This window comes from Adiantum capillus-veneris, chromosome 3, assembly GCF_014529385.1.
Source record: "Adiantum capillus-veneris isolate H3 chromosome 3, ASM1452938v2, whole genome shotgun sequence".
Classification (NCBI taxonomy): domain Eukaryota; kingdom Viridiplantae; phylum Streptophyta; class Polypodiopsida; order Polypodiales; family Pteridaceae; genus Adiantum; species Adiantum capillus-veneris.
In genome coordinates this window covers 148,536,211-148,555,538 of record NC_140933.1, presented here as the reverse complement: position 1 = coordinate 148,555,538, position 19,328 = coordinate 148,536,211, and the positions used below count along the sequence as shown (strand labels likewise).

The 19,328-nt window shown below is 44.4% G+C and overlaps 1 protein-coding gene across 2 annotated transcripts in view; it reads right to left on the bottom strand.

Moving 5' to 3' along the window:
* LOC147461909 (Sec23/Sec24 protein transport family protein) overlaps positions 1-17,033 on the bottom strand; it is a 62,320-nt gene extending 45,287 nt beyond the window's left edge. The window contains exon 1 of one of the 2 annotated variants that reach the window (XM_086509380.1): positions 16,287-17,033. In XM_086509380.1, coding sequence (XP_086365506.1) covers positions 16,287-16,928 — 642 coding nt within the window. In that variant the 5' untranslated portion in view covers positions 16,929-17,033. The remainder of the gene's footprint in view (positions 1-16,286) is intronic. The other variant, XM_086509381.1, reaches the window with a different exon arrangement.
* Positions 17,034-19,328: the final 2,295 nt, after the last annotated feature.

Below are 19,328 nucleotides of genomic sequence, written 5' to 3'. Positions count from 1 at the left end.
GACCTTTATGAAGTTCAAGTACCGCTCGACCCACAAGTAGAGTGGGCAATCGAAGAGTCCCTTCCAGGATTCCGGATGCTGTTGGCGATCTCCCTCGACGCCATACAGTTCGGTACCAGTACCTCACTTTGAAAAGGAGGGGATGTCACGGGACACATCCCAACCCTATGTGTCCGTGGACAAGCTACACCACAACAGGGTTCAATCAATCAAGTCAGTCTAGATTAGCAGTGATCTTGCACTTTTGTGAGTCTATTCGTAGACCGTGCATGCCCAGTCACTTAGCATAGATGCATATCCTCCGGTTGCACACGGCATGATCATCGGAATTCCCATCAAAATCCATTAGCATCAGTTAGGGGAATTTTCCAGTGCATTTAGCCTATTTTCCTATTTATTGGTTATTTTCACTTATTATTTTTAAGTGACTTTCCAACAAAAGTAGATAGGGCAATTATGCTAAGTTAATATATAAGCAAACCCAAGTTAGCACTTTCTGGCAGAAGAGACAGCAGGAGCTTCCCGCTCAACAGGCAACTTCTTAGCAGTACCCCCCTCATGCACCCCTAGCGTTTTCAAGTGTTAGCATCGCCATCAGCCACTTGTCCTTGGCGTTTTCTCCCTACAGCCAACCATCGCCATAAGCCTCTTGTTCCTGGCGTTTTCTCCCCTTCAGGTATCCCAAATCCCCAACGTTTTTGGATCACTTATCAGCAACACAATCCAGCGTTTTTCCTTCAGCCTTCAGCCTTGGAAAACGCAGCCATTGACAGCTGCACAGCAGAGATTTCAGCGCTGAATTGCAGCCCTAGAGACTGCAAGGACCAGCGTTTTCAGCAGGTACAAAACAACCAAAAAAAAAACGCAGCTCAAAAGGTACAGCTTCTCAGCGTTTTTCCCATCGCATGACACCCGTCAGATCTGCCATTTTCAGCCCTTAAGGACAGCAAGAAAACAGTCATTTTCAGCCTTGAAACAACCACCGAATTCAGCCCATAGAAGATCACAGTTTTCAGCCACAAAGTCGCCGTCGTCGTCATCGGCATAGTCCCATTGCATCAGTCAATTGCATTTGCATTGTACACCTTTGTGCAATCAAAGTAGACCACTCTCGCCGACGAGAGTGGGGCCTTCGGAGGAGGGTTTTACAACCTCTCGGGTGTCGTATCTCTTCTCTCTCCTTCTCTCAGTCTCATTCACTTGCACGCACAATATCCACTCACTTTGTTCGTGACCACAGCACTCTACAAGATGGAAAGCTCTCTCTTTCCCTAAGAACTAAAAGGAACCTTGAGCAATAAAGATCACTAATCTTGAGAAAATATAACATTCATTCCGCTGCACCTTACATTGGTATCAGAGCTTTGGAAGTGTTCTGCATTACTCAAGGAAAGAACCACAAGAATTTTTTTTGCTTGTTGCGATCGCACGAACCCAAGTTTACTTGGGCGTGGCGATTCCTAATCGTGTTTTGTTGAAGAGTGACAGAAAAACGCAGCACAATCCAGCACAGGAAAGCCTTGGAAAACGCAGCCATTGACAGGTGCACAGCAGAGATTTCAGCGCTGAATTGCAGCCCTAGAGACTGCAAGGACCAGCGTTTTCAGCAAGTCCAAAACAACCAAAAAAACGCAGCCCAAAAGGTACAGCTTCTCAACATTTTTCCCATCAGCATGACACCCATCAGATCTGCCATTTTCAGCCCTTAAGGTGTCACGAACGGGAGCGCATAACAATATAAAATACATTCGGATAAATAGGATTTATCACTTATTACTGAAGCCAAAGGATATAGAGAGAAATAAATAGAGAGAGAGATAGAGAGTGAGAAGATCGACACAGTACTAGGGACCAGAAGATGGGCTGGTCCCCCCCCCGTAATAGTATCTTTATTACTGAGGAGAAGTCTATACAAGCACTTGAACCGAACGTATTACCACGTTCGTTCTAGAATAAGACTTGATGGTTCCCGGAAGCCTCAGCTTCCGATTCCTAGGGCAAAACCCTATTCCAAGGAACTTCCGTTCCTTATTCCAATTCCTCGAGAATCAAGGTTCTCGCCTCTGGATCTCACCTACCAGACTCAGGGCATGGCATCCCTGCAACTCTTTTCCAACTCTCTTTCCAGAGTCCTCTTCCCGCAGAACAACTCTACTTTCCCGAACACGAAGTCCTTACTTGGGAATCCCAACTTCCGGATCGCAACTTGAGAGACTACCTCTCTCCGATCCGTGGATCTACTTCCCAAACTCGGGTACGAAACCCTTGGGCTGATCTAGCTCTAGTTCCTCGCGCTTTTCTCCTGCAAAGGCTCATACCTTCCTCTGCTCCTACTCCCTCACTAAGAGGAAGTACACCTGCAAACAAATACTCAGAGTTCATAACATGAAAATCGTTACCTTCAAAGTCTCGACGCTCGAAACGCAGCTCCGTTCTCGAAAAGCAATTCCCCGGAAGAGATCTCTCCATAGAAAATCCTCTCTTCCAATCCTACACACAAAAGAGGTGTGTTCTCGGGTTCCTTCTCGTGAATCAGCCCCGTCTACGACGTTTATGGGCTGAAAATAGAGAAAAACAGCAACTTGTCGCGACGGAAACACACTTCGTAGGCACTTCTTTGCGAGGGAACTCGCGCACTGGGTCTTGGCGACATCTAGTACACTTGGGGCAGCCATGGGCATCACCGGCAACGTCTTCTTTTACGGCTGAAATCTGCTGCAGCATCTCCTCCTTGCAAAGATTTGTCCTCCTCTCTGAGTAAGGGCATGTGATGCTTTTATAGCTCCTAGCCACAGACACGAATAGCTGCTCGCGTAGAGATCGTGGCCGTTTTTTTGTTTTTTTTTTCAAAAAAAGTTTTTTTTTTCAAAAAAAGTTTTTTTTTTCGATGCTCTGCCAGAAAAAGAGAGAGAGAAAACGCTGGCTGATCTGTTGCCTTATTTATCAGATGGCTACCCACTTATTAAGTGGGCGGTCGGTCACCCTTAAAAATGGTCTCAATCTGTCCAAAAACTCAATAAAACCTTATAAGTTAAAAACAATGCTTTCACAGCACTTTCCATGCGTCCCTGGATGCAATCACATGCACAGTTGCAATGCAGACATAGACTTCCTCGCAAGAAAGCATCTGCTTTCCCGAAAGGCAATCCCGCTTTCTCAAAAAGCATCTGTTTTTCCTCAAAGCTTCCTCTGAACCCATCTCCATTCAAGTGCTTGCTTTTTCCTTGTGCACAATTCTAACACAGTTCGGAATTTCCTCCCGACTATGGATGTTTCCTTTCCGATGCACCCGTCACCCACCTTGTGACGCATCAGGAATAGCCATCACCTAGTCCTTTCCTACCGAACTTACGGTACAATCTCCTTCGCGATGCTCTATGTCACCCATCCTATGACGCATCAGAGATGTCCGTTACCGGATGGTCGGATACTTCTTTCCGATGCTCCCTGTCACCCATCCGATGTGACGCATCAAAAGTACCCGTTCTTGGTGGCCTTACAGATATTCTCATTCTCAGTGCTCTCGTCATTACTTTGAATGACGCACTAGGAATACTCTGTACTCGGATGTCTCCAGTGAGAAAAACCCTCTCACTTAAAATTCCAATAATTCATTTAGAATTATTTTTCCTTGGTGTTCCAAGCAAGAAAACCCTCTTACTTATAAATCCAATAATTCATTTAGAATTATTTTTCTGTAAGATAAAGCCAATTTAGCAACATCCCTCTCACTTATAAACAGTTGTCCTTAACTGTAGAGGTCCAACTGAACTGCCGGGGAGAAACCGGAAAGATTTCAAATCTTGCTCAATGGTGAGTTGAGCTATTCCTTTCTCAAAGGAGAACTTAAAAATTTAATTAAACAAAATTTCAATAATTCAATACTTACCTTACCGGTTCATGTCTTTCCTCTAGGACCTCGAGGATATCCTTCACCTTTCATTAAAGTTACGAGCCATGTAAGAACTCGTCATTCGCGTCTTTCCAACAGATTGGAAGTTTCCTCATCCGAGAATCTGTTAACTCAATTCCACCTTCTCAATTCCGAGAAGAATAAACCTCCTAGAAATCAATCTAGGTCTATGTCCTTGCGCATAACCTTGCGCTATTAGTCTTGAGGATATTAAACCTCTTTTGTCCTCCCGCATAGGGCATGTCGAGAGCATTAAGCTCATTTGAATCTTCCTATGGCAGAACAAGTGTGTCATCTTACCAAAGTAAGTTCTTGTTCCGGGCCTTTGCATTTGGGTAGGCCAATTGTTCTGATCCAAAGTTTCCTTATCTAAGACTTTGTTAACTTGATTCTGTCTTCTCAAATTCGAGAAGAATAATCTTCCTAGAAATCAATCTAGGTATTTGTCCTTGCGCATAATCCTACGCTATTAGTCCAGAGGGTATTAAACCTCTTGTGTCCTCCCACATAGGGAATGCCCAAGTCATAGAGCATTAAGTTCGATGTCTTTCTTCCACAATTTGCGATCACCTTAAAGAAGGTTCTTGTTCCAGGCCGTCGCTCAACGTAGGCGGACGGTTCAGTCCGAAGATTCCTTGTGCACGACAGCACTTCCTTCCTGTCGTTTCCTCCTGCGAGTTATTACCACCAGCAGTGATTTCCTGACGCCCATTAGCGTCTCTTCCTTACAAAATCATAAAAAATGATTCACCTTGCGAGCATCAATGACGATTTGCAAAACCTCAGGCAGATAGGATTCTAGCCATAGCATTTTCTGAACGTACATTCAAACCCGGTTCACAATAGAGCGAACCCTCTTTGATTCTCAGGGATATTTTCCCATTTGTAAACCTTACCATTTTGAAAGGTTTGGCGAATTATATTCTTACGAACAAAATAGTTCAAATTTATTCCACCAGCGTGTAAATGCTGCTTGACCTGCTCATGGAGAAACATATACCGCAACCAAAAGTTGCTACTGTAATGGTAAAAGCACATAGCGTACTCAATGATCAACGACCATCGGAAAATCCCTTCTCCGTAGAGAAACTCAAATTCCTTCTACCAAACACATCTCAAATAGAGATTCTCGTGTCGGAATATTCTTGCACGTAAAAAAGCGCTCAAGAGAGTATAACAAACTCTCGTCCAGTTCCTTGGCATAGGTCTCCATCTTTGTGTGTTATCCATGTACTCAAAAGTGTACATAATTCTTAAGCTATGTTAAAGTTTCGGTGAACCTGGGAAATTAACTTCCCTTCGTAAGATCCTTAGAGCGAAGACGCTCAACTTGACGATCCCTTGGCTCGATCTTAGAGCAAAACCCGCTCATAAATAATCTAGGATTTTAATCCTTGGATTCCTCAAGCACAAGCCGTAGTCATCGCTTGTTCCTTCCCTCGTAATGAGAGTGTTCATTCACTTGTGCGGAAAGCACTACCGTATCTTCCTTACGGTGTAGGGGGTGTGGGCTTAAAGAGTACTCACGCTTCATGAAAGCTTTTCTTTGCTTGAAAGCTCAGAATGGTTCCTTCATAATTTCCTACCCGCAGTAGCAGGTAATCTGTTCGAGAATTACCGGATACCAGATCAATAGTTGACCTTCCGGCTAGTTAAGCAAACCAATTCATCTCAGAAAACAATGTTTCAGTTTGATCCTGCTCTCATAAACACTCGAGAGTGGTAGTCCCGGTTAGACATAACCATATCTTGTGCAAAAGAGCAAACAAGCACAATGCACTTTATGATTTCCTCAAAGATGTAACTTTGATTGAAAACCTCCCCTCTCACTTAAAATTCGAGGGTCTTCTATTCAAAAACTCAGGAGTTAAATTGAATTCCCTTACTCCAAACTTTCTGTGTTCAATGATTCCCGTCCCACTATGGGGATTGGATTCTATGTACACTAAGGTGTACACTTTCAGCTTTTATTGCTCACTCTACCATCTGCTGCAAAGTATTTTGCAGATGCGTCTAAAATTCGAGCAAAAGTCCTTTGTTGAATTTCATCATCTTTCCTTCCTCAGAGAGGATCGAGAGTGGAGCTACCTTGGCAAGAGTGAACCACTACTTGCTTTGACTCACTCGTGTTCCTATTGGGCAAACCCATCCCAATCTTCTTGGATGCCTTCCTCAAAGTGTAGAGGAAAAAAAAATTATCCGAAAATTCGGCCTTGAATTGAATCCAAGTCTTGTTGAAGTTCCTTACAGAGCTTCGGTATACCACCAAGTACTTGCAATCCCCTTGAGGTGTTTAATCACATGCCTCATCTTCGACGCTTTTTCAGAAATTGCCGTTTGCAAAGGCAACTTCAAACTTGTCGAATCAAAGCGGTAGCTTTCGGGGCATCTTCCCTTCCGTCAAAAGTATCAAACTTGAATGGAAGTGTTCCTAGGTCTAGAGACCTTCTTCATATCCTTCCCGGAATGACGGGATTTCATGGCTATAGTTCTGGATTGACGTTCATGGATATTTTCTGGATTCTGAAGAATCTCGAGCATTCCGCTCCTTGGATTCTCTAGGTTCTTGAGCATCATGCTCTCGTCGCCTTCTCAGAGAATCCCAAGCCTTGTGTCGACTTCTTGCAGAGAGAAAACAAAAATTCCCAACTCTGCGAGCTTTTCCTTGCAGGACTTAGGGTTCCGCCTGCTTACTTCTCTCTTGGCTTGTCATGGCTTCTTTCCGTATCTTCCCAGAGTCGTCCTCCTTTACAGAGAAAGAGAGGAGACCATGCTCTGATACCACTGTCACAAACGGGAGCGCATAACAATATAAAATACATTCGGATAAATAGGATTTATCACTTATTACTGAAGCCAGAGGATATAGAGAGAAATAAATAGAGAGAGAGATAGAGAGTGAGAAGATCGACGCAGTACTGGGGACCAGAAGATGGGCTGGTTCCCCCCCGTTATAGTATCTTTATTACTGAGGAGAAGTCTATACAAGCACTTGAACCGAACGTATTACCACGTTCGTTCTAGAATAAGACTTGATGGTTCCAGGAAGCCTCAGCTTCCGATTCCTAGGGCAAAACCCTATTCCAAGGAACTTCCGTTCCTTATTCCAATTCCTCGAGAATCAAAGTTCTCGCCTCTGGATCTCACCTACCAGACTCAGGGCATGGCATCCCTGCAACTCTTTTCCAACTCTCTTTCCAGAGTCCTCTTCCCGCAGAACAACTCTACTTTCCCGAACACGAAGTCCTTACTTGGGAATCCCAACTTCCGGATCGCAACTTGAGAGACTACCTCCCTCCGATCCGTGGATCTACTTCCCAAACTCGAGTACGAAACCCTTGGGCTGATCTAGCTCTAGTTCCTCAAAGCGCTTTTCTCCTCCAAAGGCTCATACCTTCCTCTGCTCGTACTCCCTCACTAAGAGGAAGTACACCTGCAAACAAATACTCAAAGTTCATAACATGAAAATCGTTACCTTCAAAGTCTCGACGCTCGAAACGCAACTCCGTTCTCGAAAAGCAATTCCCCGAAGAGATCTCTCCATAGAAAATCCTCTCTTCCAATCCTACACACAAAAGAGGTGTGTTCTTGGGTTCCTTCTCGTGAATCAGCCCCGTCTACGACGTTTATGGGCTGAAAATAGAGAAAAACAGCAACTTGTCGCGACGGAAACACGCTTTGTAGGCACCTCTTTGCGAGGGAACTCGCGCACTGGGTCTTGGCGACATCTGGTACACTTGGGGCAGCCATGGGCATCACCGGCAGCGTCTTCTTTTACGGCTGAAATCTGCAGCAGCATCTCCTCATTGCAAAGATTTGTCCTCCTCTCTGAGTAAGGGCATGTGATGCTTTTATAGCTCCTAGCCACGGACACGAATAGCTGCTCGCGTAGAGATCTCGGCCGTTTTTTTTTTTTTTTTTTCAAAAAAAGTTTTTTTTTTTCGATGCTCTGCCAGAAAAAGAGAGAGAGAAAACGCTGGCAGATTTGTTGCCTTATTTATCAGATGGCTGCCCACTTATTAAGTGGGCGGTCGGTCACCTTTAAAACTAGTCTGAATCTGTCCAAAAACTCAATAACACCTTATAAGTTAAAAACAATGCTTTCACAGCACTTCCCAGGCGTCCCTGGATGCAATCACATGCACAGTTGCAATGCAGACATAGACTTCCTCGCGAGAAAGCATCTGCTTTTCCGAAAGGCAATCCCGCTTTCTCAAAAAGCATTTGTTTTTCCTCAAAGCTTCCTCTGAACCCATCTTTATTCAAGTGCTTGCTTTTTCCTTGTGCACAATTCTAACACAGTTCGGAATTTCCTCCCGACTATGGATATTCCCCTACCGAACTTACGGTACAATCTCCTTCGAGATGCTTTATGTCACCCATCCTATGACGCATCAAAGATGTCCGTTCCCGGATGGTCTGATACTTCTTTCCAATGCTCCCTGTCACCCATCCAATGTGACGCATCAGAAGTACCCATTCCTGGTGGCCTTACAGATATTCCCGTTCTCAGTGCTCCCGTCATTACTTTGAATGACGCACTAGGAATACTCTGTACTCAGATGTCTCCAGTGAGAAAAAATCTCTCACTTAAAATTCCAATAATTCATCTAGAATTATTTTTCCTTGGTGTTCCAAGCGAGAAAACCCTCTCACTTATAAATCCAATAATTCATTTAGAATTATTTTTCTGTAAGATAAAGCCAATTTAGCAACATAAGGACAGCAAGAAAACAATCATTTTCAGCCTCGAAACAGCCACCGAATTCAGTCCATAGAAGATCACAGTTTTCAGCCACGAAGTCGCCATCGTCATCACCGTCGTCGTCATCGGCATAGTCCCATTGCATCAGTCAATTGCATTCGTATTGTACACCTTTGTGCAATCAAAGTAGACCACTCTCACCGACGCGAGTGGGGCCTTCGGAGGAGGGTTTTACAACCTCTCGGATGTCGTATCTCTTCTCTCTCCTTCTCTCAGTCTCATTCACTTACACGCACAATATCCACTCACTTTGTTCGTGACCACAGCACTATACAAGACAGAAAGCTCTCTTTCCCTAAGAACTAAAAGGAACCTTGAGCAATAAAGATCACTAATCTTGAGAAAATACAACATTCATTCCACTGCACCTTACAGATATAGCCTAGTTTTTAATTTTTAAGGCTTTTAGTTTCCAGCTTTTGGGGGCTCTGCTTTTAGCATCCCTTGTAATCTTTAAATATGTGACCAAGCCTCGCACAACTCAGAGCATCTGGACGCAGAGTCCGAGTGTGAGCGCCTGCCCACACTCTTGTACTTTGAACACGGATTAATACATAAAGAAATACCGAAAGGGGCACCAGTCTTTGGGGCCAATATCTCTAGGCACGGAACTCTGCCGAGCCAATGTCGAATCAATTGTGAACTGTAAATTGTTTTGAAGTGGTTATTTGTGCTGTCGCGGTAGAATTCTTGACTTGGAGTGTCCAAGTTGGTTACAAATAACGGATCGTCAACCATCCATTAGTGGCATGTACACCGGCACAGTTCTCAAGGAACGCAGCAATTTGTTTGGCTCGAGTTTATGAAGTCAAAAGCAAATGCAGGAGTTTGCTAGAGAACAACGGCAAAGGTCAGCTGGACAAGGATGGCAAAACCAGTACTCAATTAGCTGCCTTGGTACCCACGAGGTACGACCACAGTCATGATTGTGATTCGACGCTTTGTTTGGCTCGGGAGTTTGAAGCCAAAGGCAAAAGCAGGAACTCATAGATAGACAAGGACAAAGGCAAGTTGGACAGAGATTACGGTAATAAAGATTTGACAGAGGAGATCGGCATGGCACACGTGGCGACGGCCACAGTGGCAGCTAGAGAGAGGCTTGTGAGTGGCAGAGAGGGGCAACCACATGCTCCCTATAATTAATTTAGACCCTTGTGTTGGAGTAAGTTATTGGTGTTTGGACCCGTAGGTCGGAGTTCAATGCACATGCATCCAACAGGGAATCAATCAGACGTCAAACACTATGGATGAGCTAGCCAATTCATTGTTGTTGGTCGGATTATGGACAGGATGTGTTCCAACAGTTCATTATCTTGGAGTTTAACATTTTGGACGTGATGTGTTCACAATTCACGAATGGGGATTATTGGATGTAGTATGGTCTACAATTCAAAGTTTCTACAAAGGCAACCGATGCTCAAGATGGCATTACTTTCAGGTACAAAGTTGAGGAGAGCAGCACCGAGGTGTATCCAGTAGCACAAGGCCCTCTATTGGGGTGTCCATGGTAGCTTCTTCATCGACTTGGTCTCACTATTGATGTCCACTATGAGCTGCAGAGAGGGTGTTAATTTGGCACCTCAAGTGAACTGCCCAATATGATCCCATTATTTAGTTTGGCTTTTAGGTATTTATTTTACTTATTTGTCAAAGTCATGGGTAGGGCAATTTACTGGGATTGCTATGTAAGCAACCCCTTGCTTCCATTGTATACACATTCAGTTATTCATTGCAAAGGTTGATTGAATCAGGAGACTCTCTCTCTCTCTCTCTCTCTCTCTCTCTCTCTCTAGCGTGCTCACTCTCCTTGGTCTCTACGCTCCTGCATCGTCGACATTGACAAGAACAATATGCTTCAAAAGAAGATTTCGCAAGGATTTTTGAACAATTGCAAGAAGGACAACGTCATGAGCACTACCTCCTCAGAGACGGTTTAATGATGATGCATGGCAGTCTTTGTGTGACTAGGCCATTGCGACATTAGGTCATGGTAGAAAGTCATGTCCGGTGCACCGTATGCAGGGCATCGTGGAATTAATGCGTCAGTGAAAGCGGTAGAGACATTCTTTTATTGGTCTACTTTGAGGAGAGATGTGGATGCCTTTGTGCGAGCATGCCTGATTTGCCAAAAGGTCAAATTTGACCCGCAAAAAGCACCAGGGTTGTTACAGCCACTGCCGATTCTGGATAAGCCATGGAAAAGCATTGCTATGGATTTTCTCTTTGATCTTCCAAGAACGCCGACAGGGAATGATGGTATATGGACCATTATCTGCAGGTTCAACAAACAAGCCCATTTCATTCCTGTCAGGAAGAAGATAAAATCTGATCAGATGGCACGGTTGTTCATGTACAATGTGTTTAAGTACCATGGTATGCCACAGTCGATTGTCAGTGATCGTGATCCTCGCATAACGAATCGAAGAGACTAATTCTAATGTCTTGGATCTATTGAAATGTTGTGTGTCAAATAATAAGGGCAAGTAAGAACAGTATTTGCCTATGCTTGAGTATGCGTACAACAATACGGTGCATTCATCCACAAGCAAGGCACCTTTTGCGATTGTTGAAGGTGGCAAAAAGGTTCCTCCCATTTTGCATACAAAAGACAAGATCTTTGAGGCAGATCGATATGTTGAGAACATAGATGAAATGTATAAGAAAACCTAAGTTGCCTTGGGGAAGACTCAAGCAAAGCAAAAAAGGGTTGCTGATCATTATCGTCGTGAATTATTGTTTTCACCTGATGATTTGAGGTTTGAAAAGGCAAGGTTAAAGAAGATGAAGGGCAAAGAACAATTGTTTCCTAAGCTCAGTATGCATTACTATGGGCCTTTTCAAGTGCTTGATAAGATCAACGATGTTGCTTATAGGCTGAGATTGCCTGACACTTGGAAGATTCATAATGCGTTTCACGTGAGTCTCCTAAGACCCTTTGTGGGTGATGTGCCAAAATATATGCCACAGGAGGATCAGCCAGAAGTTGATGGACTTGATGACTTCTTGGTACTTGAGCAAATTTTGACACATAAAGAAAGAAAAGTTAAGGGACAAGTTGCAAGATGGTATTTGGTGAAGTTCAAGAACTATCCACCTATGGATGCAAAGTGGATGGAAGAGTCTGAACTACTAGAGTCACCAAATGTATTGCCAACTCAACGTGTTCAAAGGAGGGGTAATGATGGAGCTAGCACATCAAATGTACATATGGATTCAGTGCAATAGAAGTGTGCATTGCTCTTCAAGTGTTAAATGTATTATGCTCACTTCTATCATAGATGAAAATGACAAAAGTATGAAGGTCTCATTAAGTCATTTGTATCTATGTGTTATGACCTTTCTCGCGGGTACATGAGATGATAAAAGCGTGCTAACAACACAAGACCACGATTTCAAGAGGAGGGTATGTCACGAAGACGTGGCAGCTGCTAATTACGTTCACGAGGACGTGGCAACTACTAACCTTAGTTGTTGGTTTTGGGACCCTCTTTTTGAAGTTGCAAATGGCCGAACATTGTATGGCCATTGTGAAACGGCTGATGGCCGAGAGTTTCACCCGCCAACGGGAAGGCCTTGCTGCCACGAGTTGGTAAGGCCAACCGGCACTGAAATCCGAGCAGTAAAAGCGTGTCTAGGCTCAGCTCAAAGTCATTTTTGGGACCCTCTTCTTGAAGTTGCAAATGGCCGAACATTGTATGGCCATTGTGAAACGGCCGATGGCCAAGAGTTTCACCCGCAAACGGGAAGGCCTTGTCGCCACGAGTTGGTAGGGCTGACCAACACTAGAATCCGAGCAGTAAAAGGGTGTCTAGGCTCAACTCAAAGTCATTTAGGCCCCCTTGCTACCCTTATAAGTCGGTGCGTACTAGGAATTAACTCTAAAGAGGCAAATTGGACACATGGCGGCTCTAGAGCAGCTTTCCTAATCTGCATGAAGAGGGGGGCGCCCAAAAATGAGAAAAGGGGATGATTTTTGTGAATTAAGTAACTACAAAGTGTGTGTGAGTAGTTGGTGCAGGTGATGAAGCTTTAATGGACAGCTTGGCTTCTCCCTTGCTCTATGTAGCGCGATGATTTTCTCTCGTGCATCTCTCTCTCCCCTTTGCACATATCGTAATGCCCCACTAGTTGGGCTCCTCCATGTACAGTTCTGGGGTTTTGTGCGCGTTTGCCAAGGCAAGAACCTTTTGTACAGGAACCGGATTAGCTAATTGCTAATCCCCCACAAGTACGCACAGTTCCATCACGTGGGATTGTGAAAATGGAGAGTTTTCTCGCGTGAAAACTTGTCCGTTTCAAAGGGGAACTTTCCATTGTGTGCGGGAGCACCAGAGACACGCGTAGAAGTGTTCGCTCCACCAAAGACAAAACAGAAAATTACAGCCTGCTGTGTTTTTCTGCAGGTCTAGGTTTGAGCACCTAAACTGCAAGAAAACGTCAAGGGAGCCTTGAGATGCTTAAACAGGGCAATGGGCACTTGACACTGTCAAAACAGGTCAAAACAGGGAATTACAGCACGCTGAAATTGACCTGCAGCTCACTGGAAAGCTTCCTAATCGCAAGGGAAAGTGTCCTTGACGTGTACTTTTGACCTATTTTGCGCCGTTACGTTGGCAAAATTGGGTCAAAAACCTGCAATTACAGCCATGGACAGGTTTGGACAGCTTGGTGAGAGATCGGTGAAAGTGTTCGGTGATAGTGTTCGGGTCCTCTATTCGCAATAAGAATAAAGAAATACCGAAAGGGGCGCCAGTCTTTGGGGCCAACAGGTTGTCGACGTCTGCTTGGTAGCACTCTAGCTCTCAAGCCGTGTGTGTTTGAAGTGTTAATTTCAGTTACAGGTTCTATTGCAAAGTTTCTCTATGTCCTAAAGTCTAAAGTAAAGTTTCGGGTGAAAGCCAAAGTCTACCGTTCTACATGCCGGTTTTAGATGTCTTTATGTTTGGTAATTGCATATGTGCATCTATGTCATTTGCATAGCATTATGGGAAGCATATTGATTTGGTGCATAAATAATTCCAATTTGGATGAGATAGACTCGGTATGTGGTCTTAGTGCATCTAGGCACCCATGAGAGATCAACGTGACCTTGGGGTGATAGCTAAAATTCTAATGAGGATGAGATGACTGGATACAAATTTGATTGTGGAACTATATGATGTAATGCATGCTAGAGAATGTGTTGTCTCATAATGATGGTGTAATGTGCAGTAGAATTGATTTATGGTGATAATTGAGGATGAGTACTTGTAACGGTACGTTCCAACTGAAAGAACAAACTACACAGAATTTAGGCACTTCAAAACAACTCAACTCACACAGAAAGAATCCACACAAGACACAGAGTGGCGGAGTTTCACTCCCAAACTGTCACAAAGTGATGACGTGGCATCATGCATGACCTAAAGGACAGACGTTGTTGAGAAGATGACCCTTGGACATTGTACTTTGTGAAACACATTAATAAGAAAGAAATAACCTAGTCTTTATGGCCAGACTCTCTGGACACGGAACTATGCCATGCTATAGCAACACACGAACAAAAACTACAAAATCACTGAATTTGACGAGAGGGAGAGAGAGAAGGAGAGTCAACACGGCACGGCGCAATTCCGAGCCAAGACACACTAGTCCCAAAGACTAGCACCCCTTCCAGTATTTCTTTATTATTATTATTATGCTCGCAAAGTACTCCTCGAGGGTCCAACTCTCTCCGAGACTCTGCGTCCAAATCCTGCCAAAGAGTGACCCTAGAGGCAATTAAAAACAGTACAAGGGATGCCCAAAAGCAGCAAATTCCAAATGCTCAAGTCCTCAAAAGCCTCACGTAAAAGCTGTCAAATCTGCTAGCATAAATTACGGGAAATCCATACAGCCTGCCACGTGGGACTGTCAACGTGTTTAACAGAATTCCATACAACCTACCAAGTCGGTATTTTCTTACAACCTGCCACATCATCAATCACCGCGTTTTACGAAAACCTACTCAAAGTTCAAGCTTTTGACTTTCTAGGGTTTTAGGCCCCTCGATCGGTGCTCCATAAGTTGGCAGGACTAGGACTTAAAAATCCATAATCCATTTCAGTTTTAGGCCCTTCCGTCATACTTTCTGGATTCAAAACTGTCTTTGTTCTTCGAGTTCAGTTTTTTCTTTTCCACTCGGCCATTTCTCCTCCAGTTGGGCACGCCACATCATCACTTTGTGACAACTCCCTTGGATCCCAATAAAACCGAGATGTTCTTCGAGTTCAGTTTTTTCTTTTCCACTCGGCCATTTCTCCTCCAGTTGGGCACACGTGACAACTCCCTTGGATCCCAATAAAACCGAGAGATCGATCTCCCCTTCCATATCCATAACTACCAGGATGAAGCCTCCTCTCTCAAAAAATCAAGGTCTAGACAATGTCTCTTCACCCTCTTGGTACCCACTACTTTGATTGGCTCTCCCTCTCTTTTTGTTTTTAAGAAAAATGTCATATCTGTATCACTATGTACAAAAATCCCGAGAGATGCTAACAAAAGCCTTTCTCGTCTGGTGCACATTTGCATACATGGCAATATAAAAATAGATAGCCTAGGCTGCAATCAAGCTATACATCACGGTGGCTACGATAAATTGAGTAGAAACCATTGAGATGGAGTGTACTGCCACTGCATCTGACCTCTAGTAAAAGTTTAAAAAAACAAACATGATCTTGAAGAAAAGCATGCCATCGCTCCTCCCCCGTCCCAGAGGAACCAACTGATGCATTCCACTGACTCCAAACAGAGTGGATATTGTCAAGCCAAATACTGTCGAGCACCTCTTGTAAGTTCGGTGGTGCCACTTTGCAACGAGCCTTTCAAACACCCCACAAGGTGATTGTTCACTATCATGCAAAATATCTCGACTTTTCAAAAGTGGAGCGGATCATGCTCAAGGTGCCCCAGTAATATCTGTCTAATGTCAGCATGAACACAGGATCAGAGTTAGAAACCTCATAAAACAAATGCTCTCTAGGAAGGTACATGAGTCAAGATACTAGACCCCAAATGACAAACCCAAATTGTACACCAGATCTACTCAATAAAAGTACATATGCTCTCCAAATGGCATAATAGGAAGCCAAGCACATCCATAAGCAGATCTTGTCTCCCCTTCCATATGCATAACCACCAAGATGAAGCCTCCTCTACCACAAAATAAGGGTCTACACAGTGTCTCTTCCCCTAAGCACCAACCTCTCTCTCTCTCTCTCTCTCTCTCTCTCTCTCTCTCTCTCTCTCTCACACACACACACACACAGTTGTACTTGAATTGTGATTTTCCTGAAGAATATACTAAAAACTGCAAGAAAGTTCACCATGGATACTATTTTTAACTTACATTTAAATCATACGTTTACTTTGAAAAAAGCTTCAAACGGCAGTTAATGATCCACCAAATGCCCCTGAAACACTGGCCCCCTTGCTAACGGGAACGCTAACATCTCGATTTCAGCCTTGAAAAAATGAATGCGGAGACCATTCTGGAGACTGGAATATCAAAAGTGACAAGTACGAAGAGCACACATCTTGCTAAGTTTTGTGCTAGTTGTAGAAACCAACTGTGCAGAGCTCATTACTTACCCGGTCTATTGGTAGCTCTCTCTCGCCATGGAACACGATGGACTTCAGAAAGTTGTGCGTGAAGCTGAGATCGTGGACATGAACCTGGCTTCCAAAAGACACGAGGCCCACTAATGCATTGTCCGGGAGAAGACTGAGAGACTGGGCGATAGCTGCCTTAAGGGAAGTCAATTCTTCTAATGGGATGCTAGTGTCAAGCACAAAGAGGAACGCAGGGGCGGGAGGAAGTGACAGAGGTGAAGGGTGGGGGTGAGCAATGGCATAGAGGCCGGTTGGCGGGGGCAAAATATATTCCACGCAAGTATGGGTTGGGAACAATTCGGCGGGGAGGCTGTGCTGAGGGTGGGGATGAGGGTGGTGGTGATAGGAGGGGGGGAGAGCGTTGAGGCGGAAGCAGAAGGGGCAAGTCCAGACGTTGGAGACCACATCGAGGCGAGCGTATGGGTTGAGAAGCGCGTTGCAGGCAGCACACGGGAGCGGCGCGTGGGGCAGCAGGGAGAGATCGGGAACTGGCGACAGCGGACAGCACATGATGGCCAGCGGGATTACCATCGCTTCTGCTTCTGCTTCCTTGCCAGAGCAAGGCCACACGTTCCAGCACCATCGCAGGCCTTCCGACACCTCCAGCTCTGCAAAGTCCATCGCTACCTACTGTTAGGCTTCCATTCCGTGTAAGGGGCCCCCCACACGAGAGGGGGTCAGCAGTTTTCAAGTTACCCCCTCAACTTCACACAAAAATCGATTTCCTCCATAACCAATTCTTCCTCACACTCACACGTAGATAAAGTTGAAGGGGTGCGGACCTTTTAAAATAAACATTTTCACCTTGCAAAAGTTTTCCATGCCTTTAAATAAAACAATATACAACCCTTGTTTAACATTTCAAGGCAAAGCGAAGTGACGTTGGAGAATTCCAAAGCACATTATTTCACATAACGTGCCAGGCTGGGGCTAACTACACCTCTTTGAGTTGCAGTTGGCTTACCCTCCACTCAAATAACCCTCCACTCAAATAACGAATTACTTTTCCCATCGTGAGCTGAAAGGTGTAATTTCGTTCAAATAACAAATTACCCCCCTGCGTGTGGCCGCCTTTAATATTAGCCAAGTCGCACCTGGGCATCTCGGACGTGACAAAAAATTTGGCGACGAGTGTGGGGCCTAGGACTCGATGTCAGACAGGTGTTGTGGCAGCCCCTATATGCATCTATATCTATATGTCTATGTCTATGTCTATATGTGTATGTATGTATGTATGTATTATATGTATTATATTCTATAACAGCAATCCGAGTACCTTTTACACGTGTCGACGTCTGTGAACTGAAGGCTAAATGCCAAACCCGGGATAAAGAGGGGGAGCAAAAGAGAGAGAGAGAGAGAGAGAGAGAGAGAGAGAGAGAGAGAGAGAGGCCGCCTGCTTGTACTCCTTTCATTGAAGAGAAACGAGTACATATACTTATGCTTGTCTGAGTTTATTCTCTAGTTGTCCGAGTTTACTTTTTGAAAGTCCAACGGCCCCGTCTGTCTCTGCTTTTGTGTGTGCACTTGTCTTTCGTGGATCCCATGGCTATGGGGTCATTTAAGACCCCGTGTTCTTTAGTCATAAGGGGAGTAGGGGGAGGATGTTTACCAATTTCAAAAATTTCGAAAATGCCTGCACGAAATCCGAAGGCTGCCAGTAACCCTACTGTTACTTTGAAAAAAGGGGGGCTTAAGCGAAGGTTATAGAAGAGTTGCCTCCTCCTTCATCGTAGGGTTATGAGAGCCAATGAGAACAAAGCACGTGCGCTGCTTTTTCCTGTGTCTGTTTTGTTTTGCGCTAAAACGAAGCCGGGTGCAAATCTATGCATCCCACTCCCCCACTGACACGGGCACAAGTCAGCTCTAACAAGTAATTAAATCATGAGGCCAAATTAGAAGCATTAGTATTAAGTGCGGACCTAAAGACGAGGTCCAAGAAACGTCTTCAAGTAAGGTTATGCAAGACATGAAACACATTAGAGTTTTTTACCAAGTTTCAATGAGTATGTCGTACCAATCCTGGAAAATGACTTATTAGGGAGAATCTTACGATATCTTTCCTAAAGTGGTTTGGAAACAGGAGCTAGACGCAAAGCAGGGCCCATCGTCGTCAGGACAAGCAACACAGCTGCATGGAAGCATCGCAACTCCAAAGCCTCGTGCACGAGCCTACCACTTTCGTCCGCGCAGTCTATCCCCTCATGCTTTGATTCGCTAGTTGTTCCCTTGCGCATTATGTTTTATTATAACTCTAAAGGGACGCTGCTCTAAACAGGAAATCAACAAGGTGAGTTGGTTAGCACAAGGAGCTAGCGTTGGATGCACTCGCGATCAAATTTGACATAGGTTTTTATTGCCTCTATGCTAGTGTCGGAGGAGGCTGTGAACGCATATGGGAAGATTCGGGGCAATATAATAACGAAATTACCAGTATGTAGATATACTAACGAGTAGGTGTGGTACAATCCTGCTTTAAGAAGAATCTCTAAGAGATGCCTTCTCTCTCTGTCCACTCTTTATCCTTCTTTGTGTAGTTTTCTCTCGTTAAGTGCCTTTCTTGCATCTCTCTCTCTCTCTCTCTCTCTCTCTCTCTCTCTCTCTCTCTCTCTCTCTCTCTCTCTCTCTCCCCCCCCCAAAGGCAAATAGATAGATTGATTGATTGAATTATCACCTACGAAGGTTATGACCTATGGGACCAAATACACAACATTACAACAATTCATTCTTAGTGTGGGCTGATACATACCAGTTAAGCACTGAAGGTCCATCAAGAGGGTAGAGTAGGAAAAAAGAGAGAACGAAAACCTAAGGGTTGGCTGAGGGGAAAGCCGGTTTGGGATTTCGAAATTCCTGGATGATTGCTTTGCCACCTCGGTAGACTGCCCATTTGCTTTGCTTACGCACTTCATGCATCTTCTTGAGCCCGTCCGCTTTACTCTTGAGTTGATTCATGGTCAGTTCTTCTGCAATCCAAAGCTTGGTTCCTTTGAGGAGGCGGAATTGACGTAGAAGCTTCAC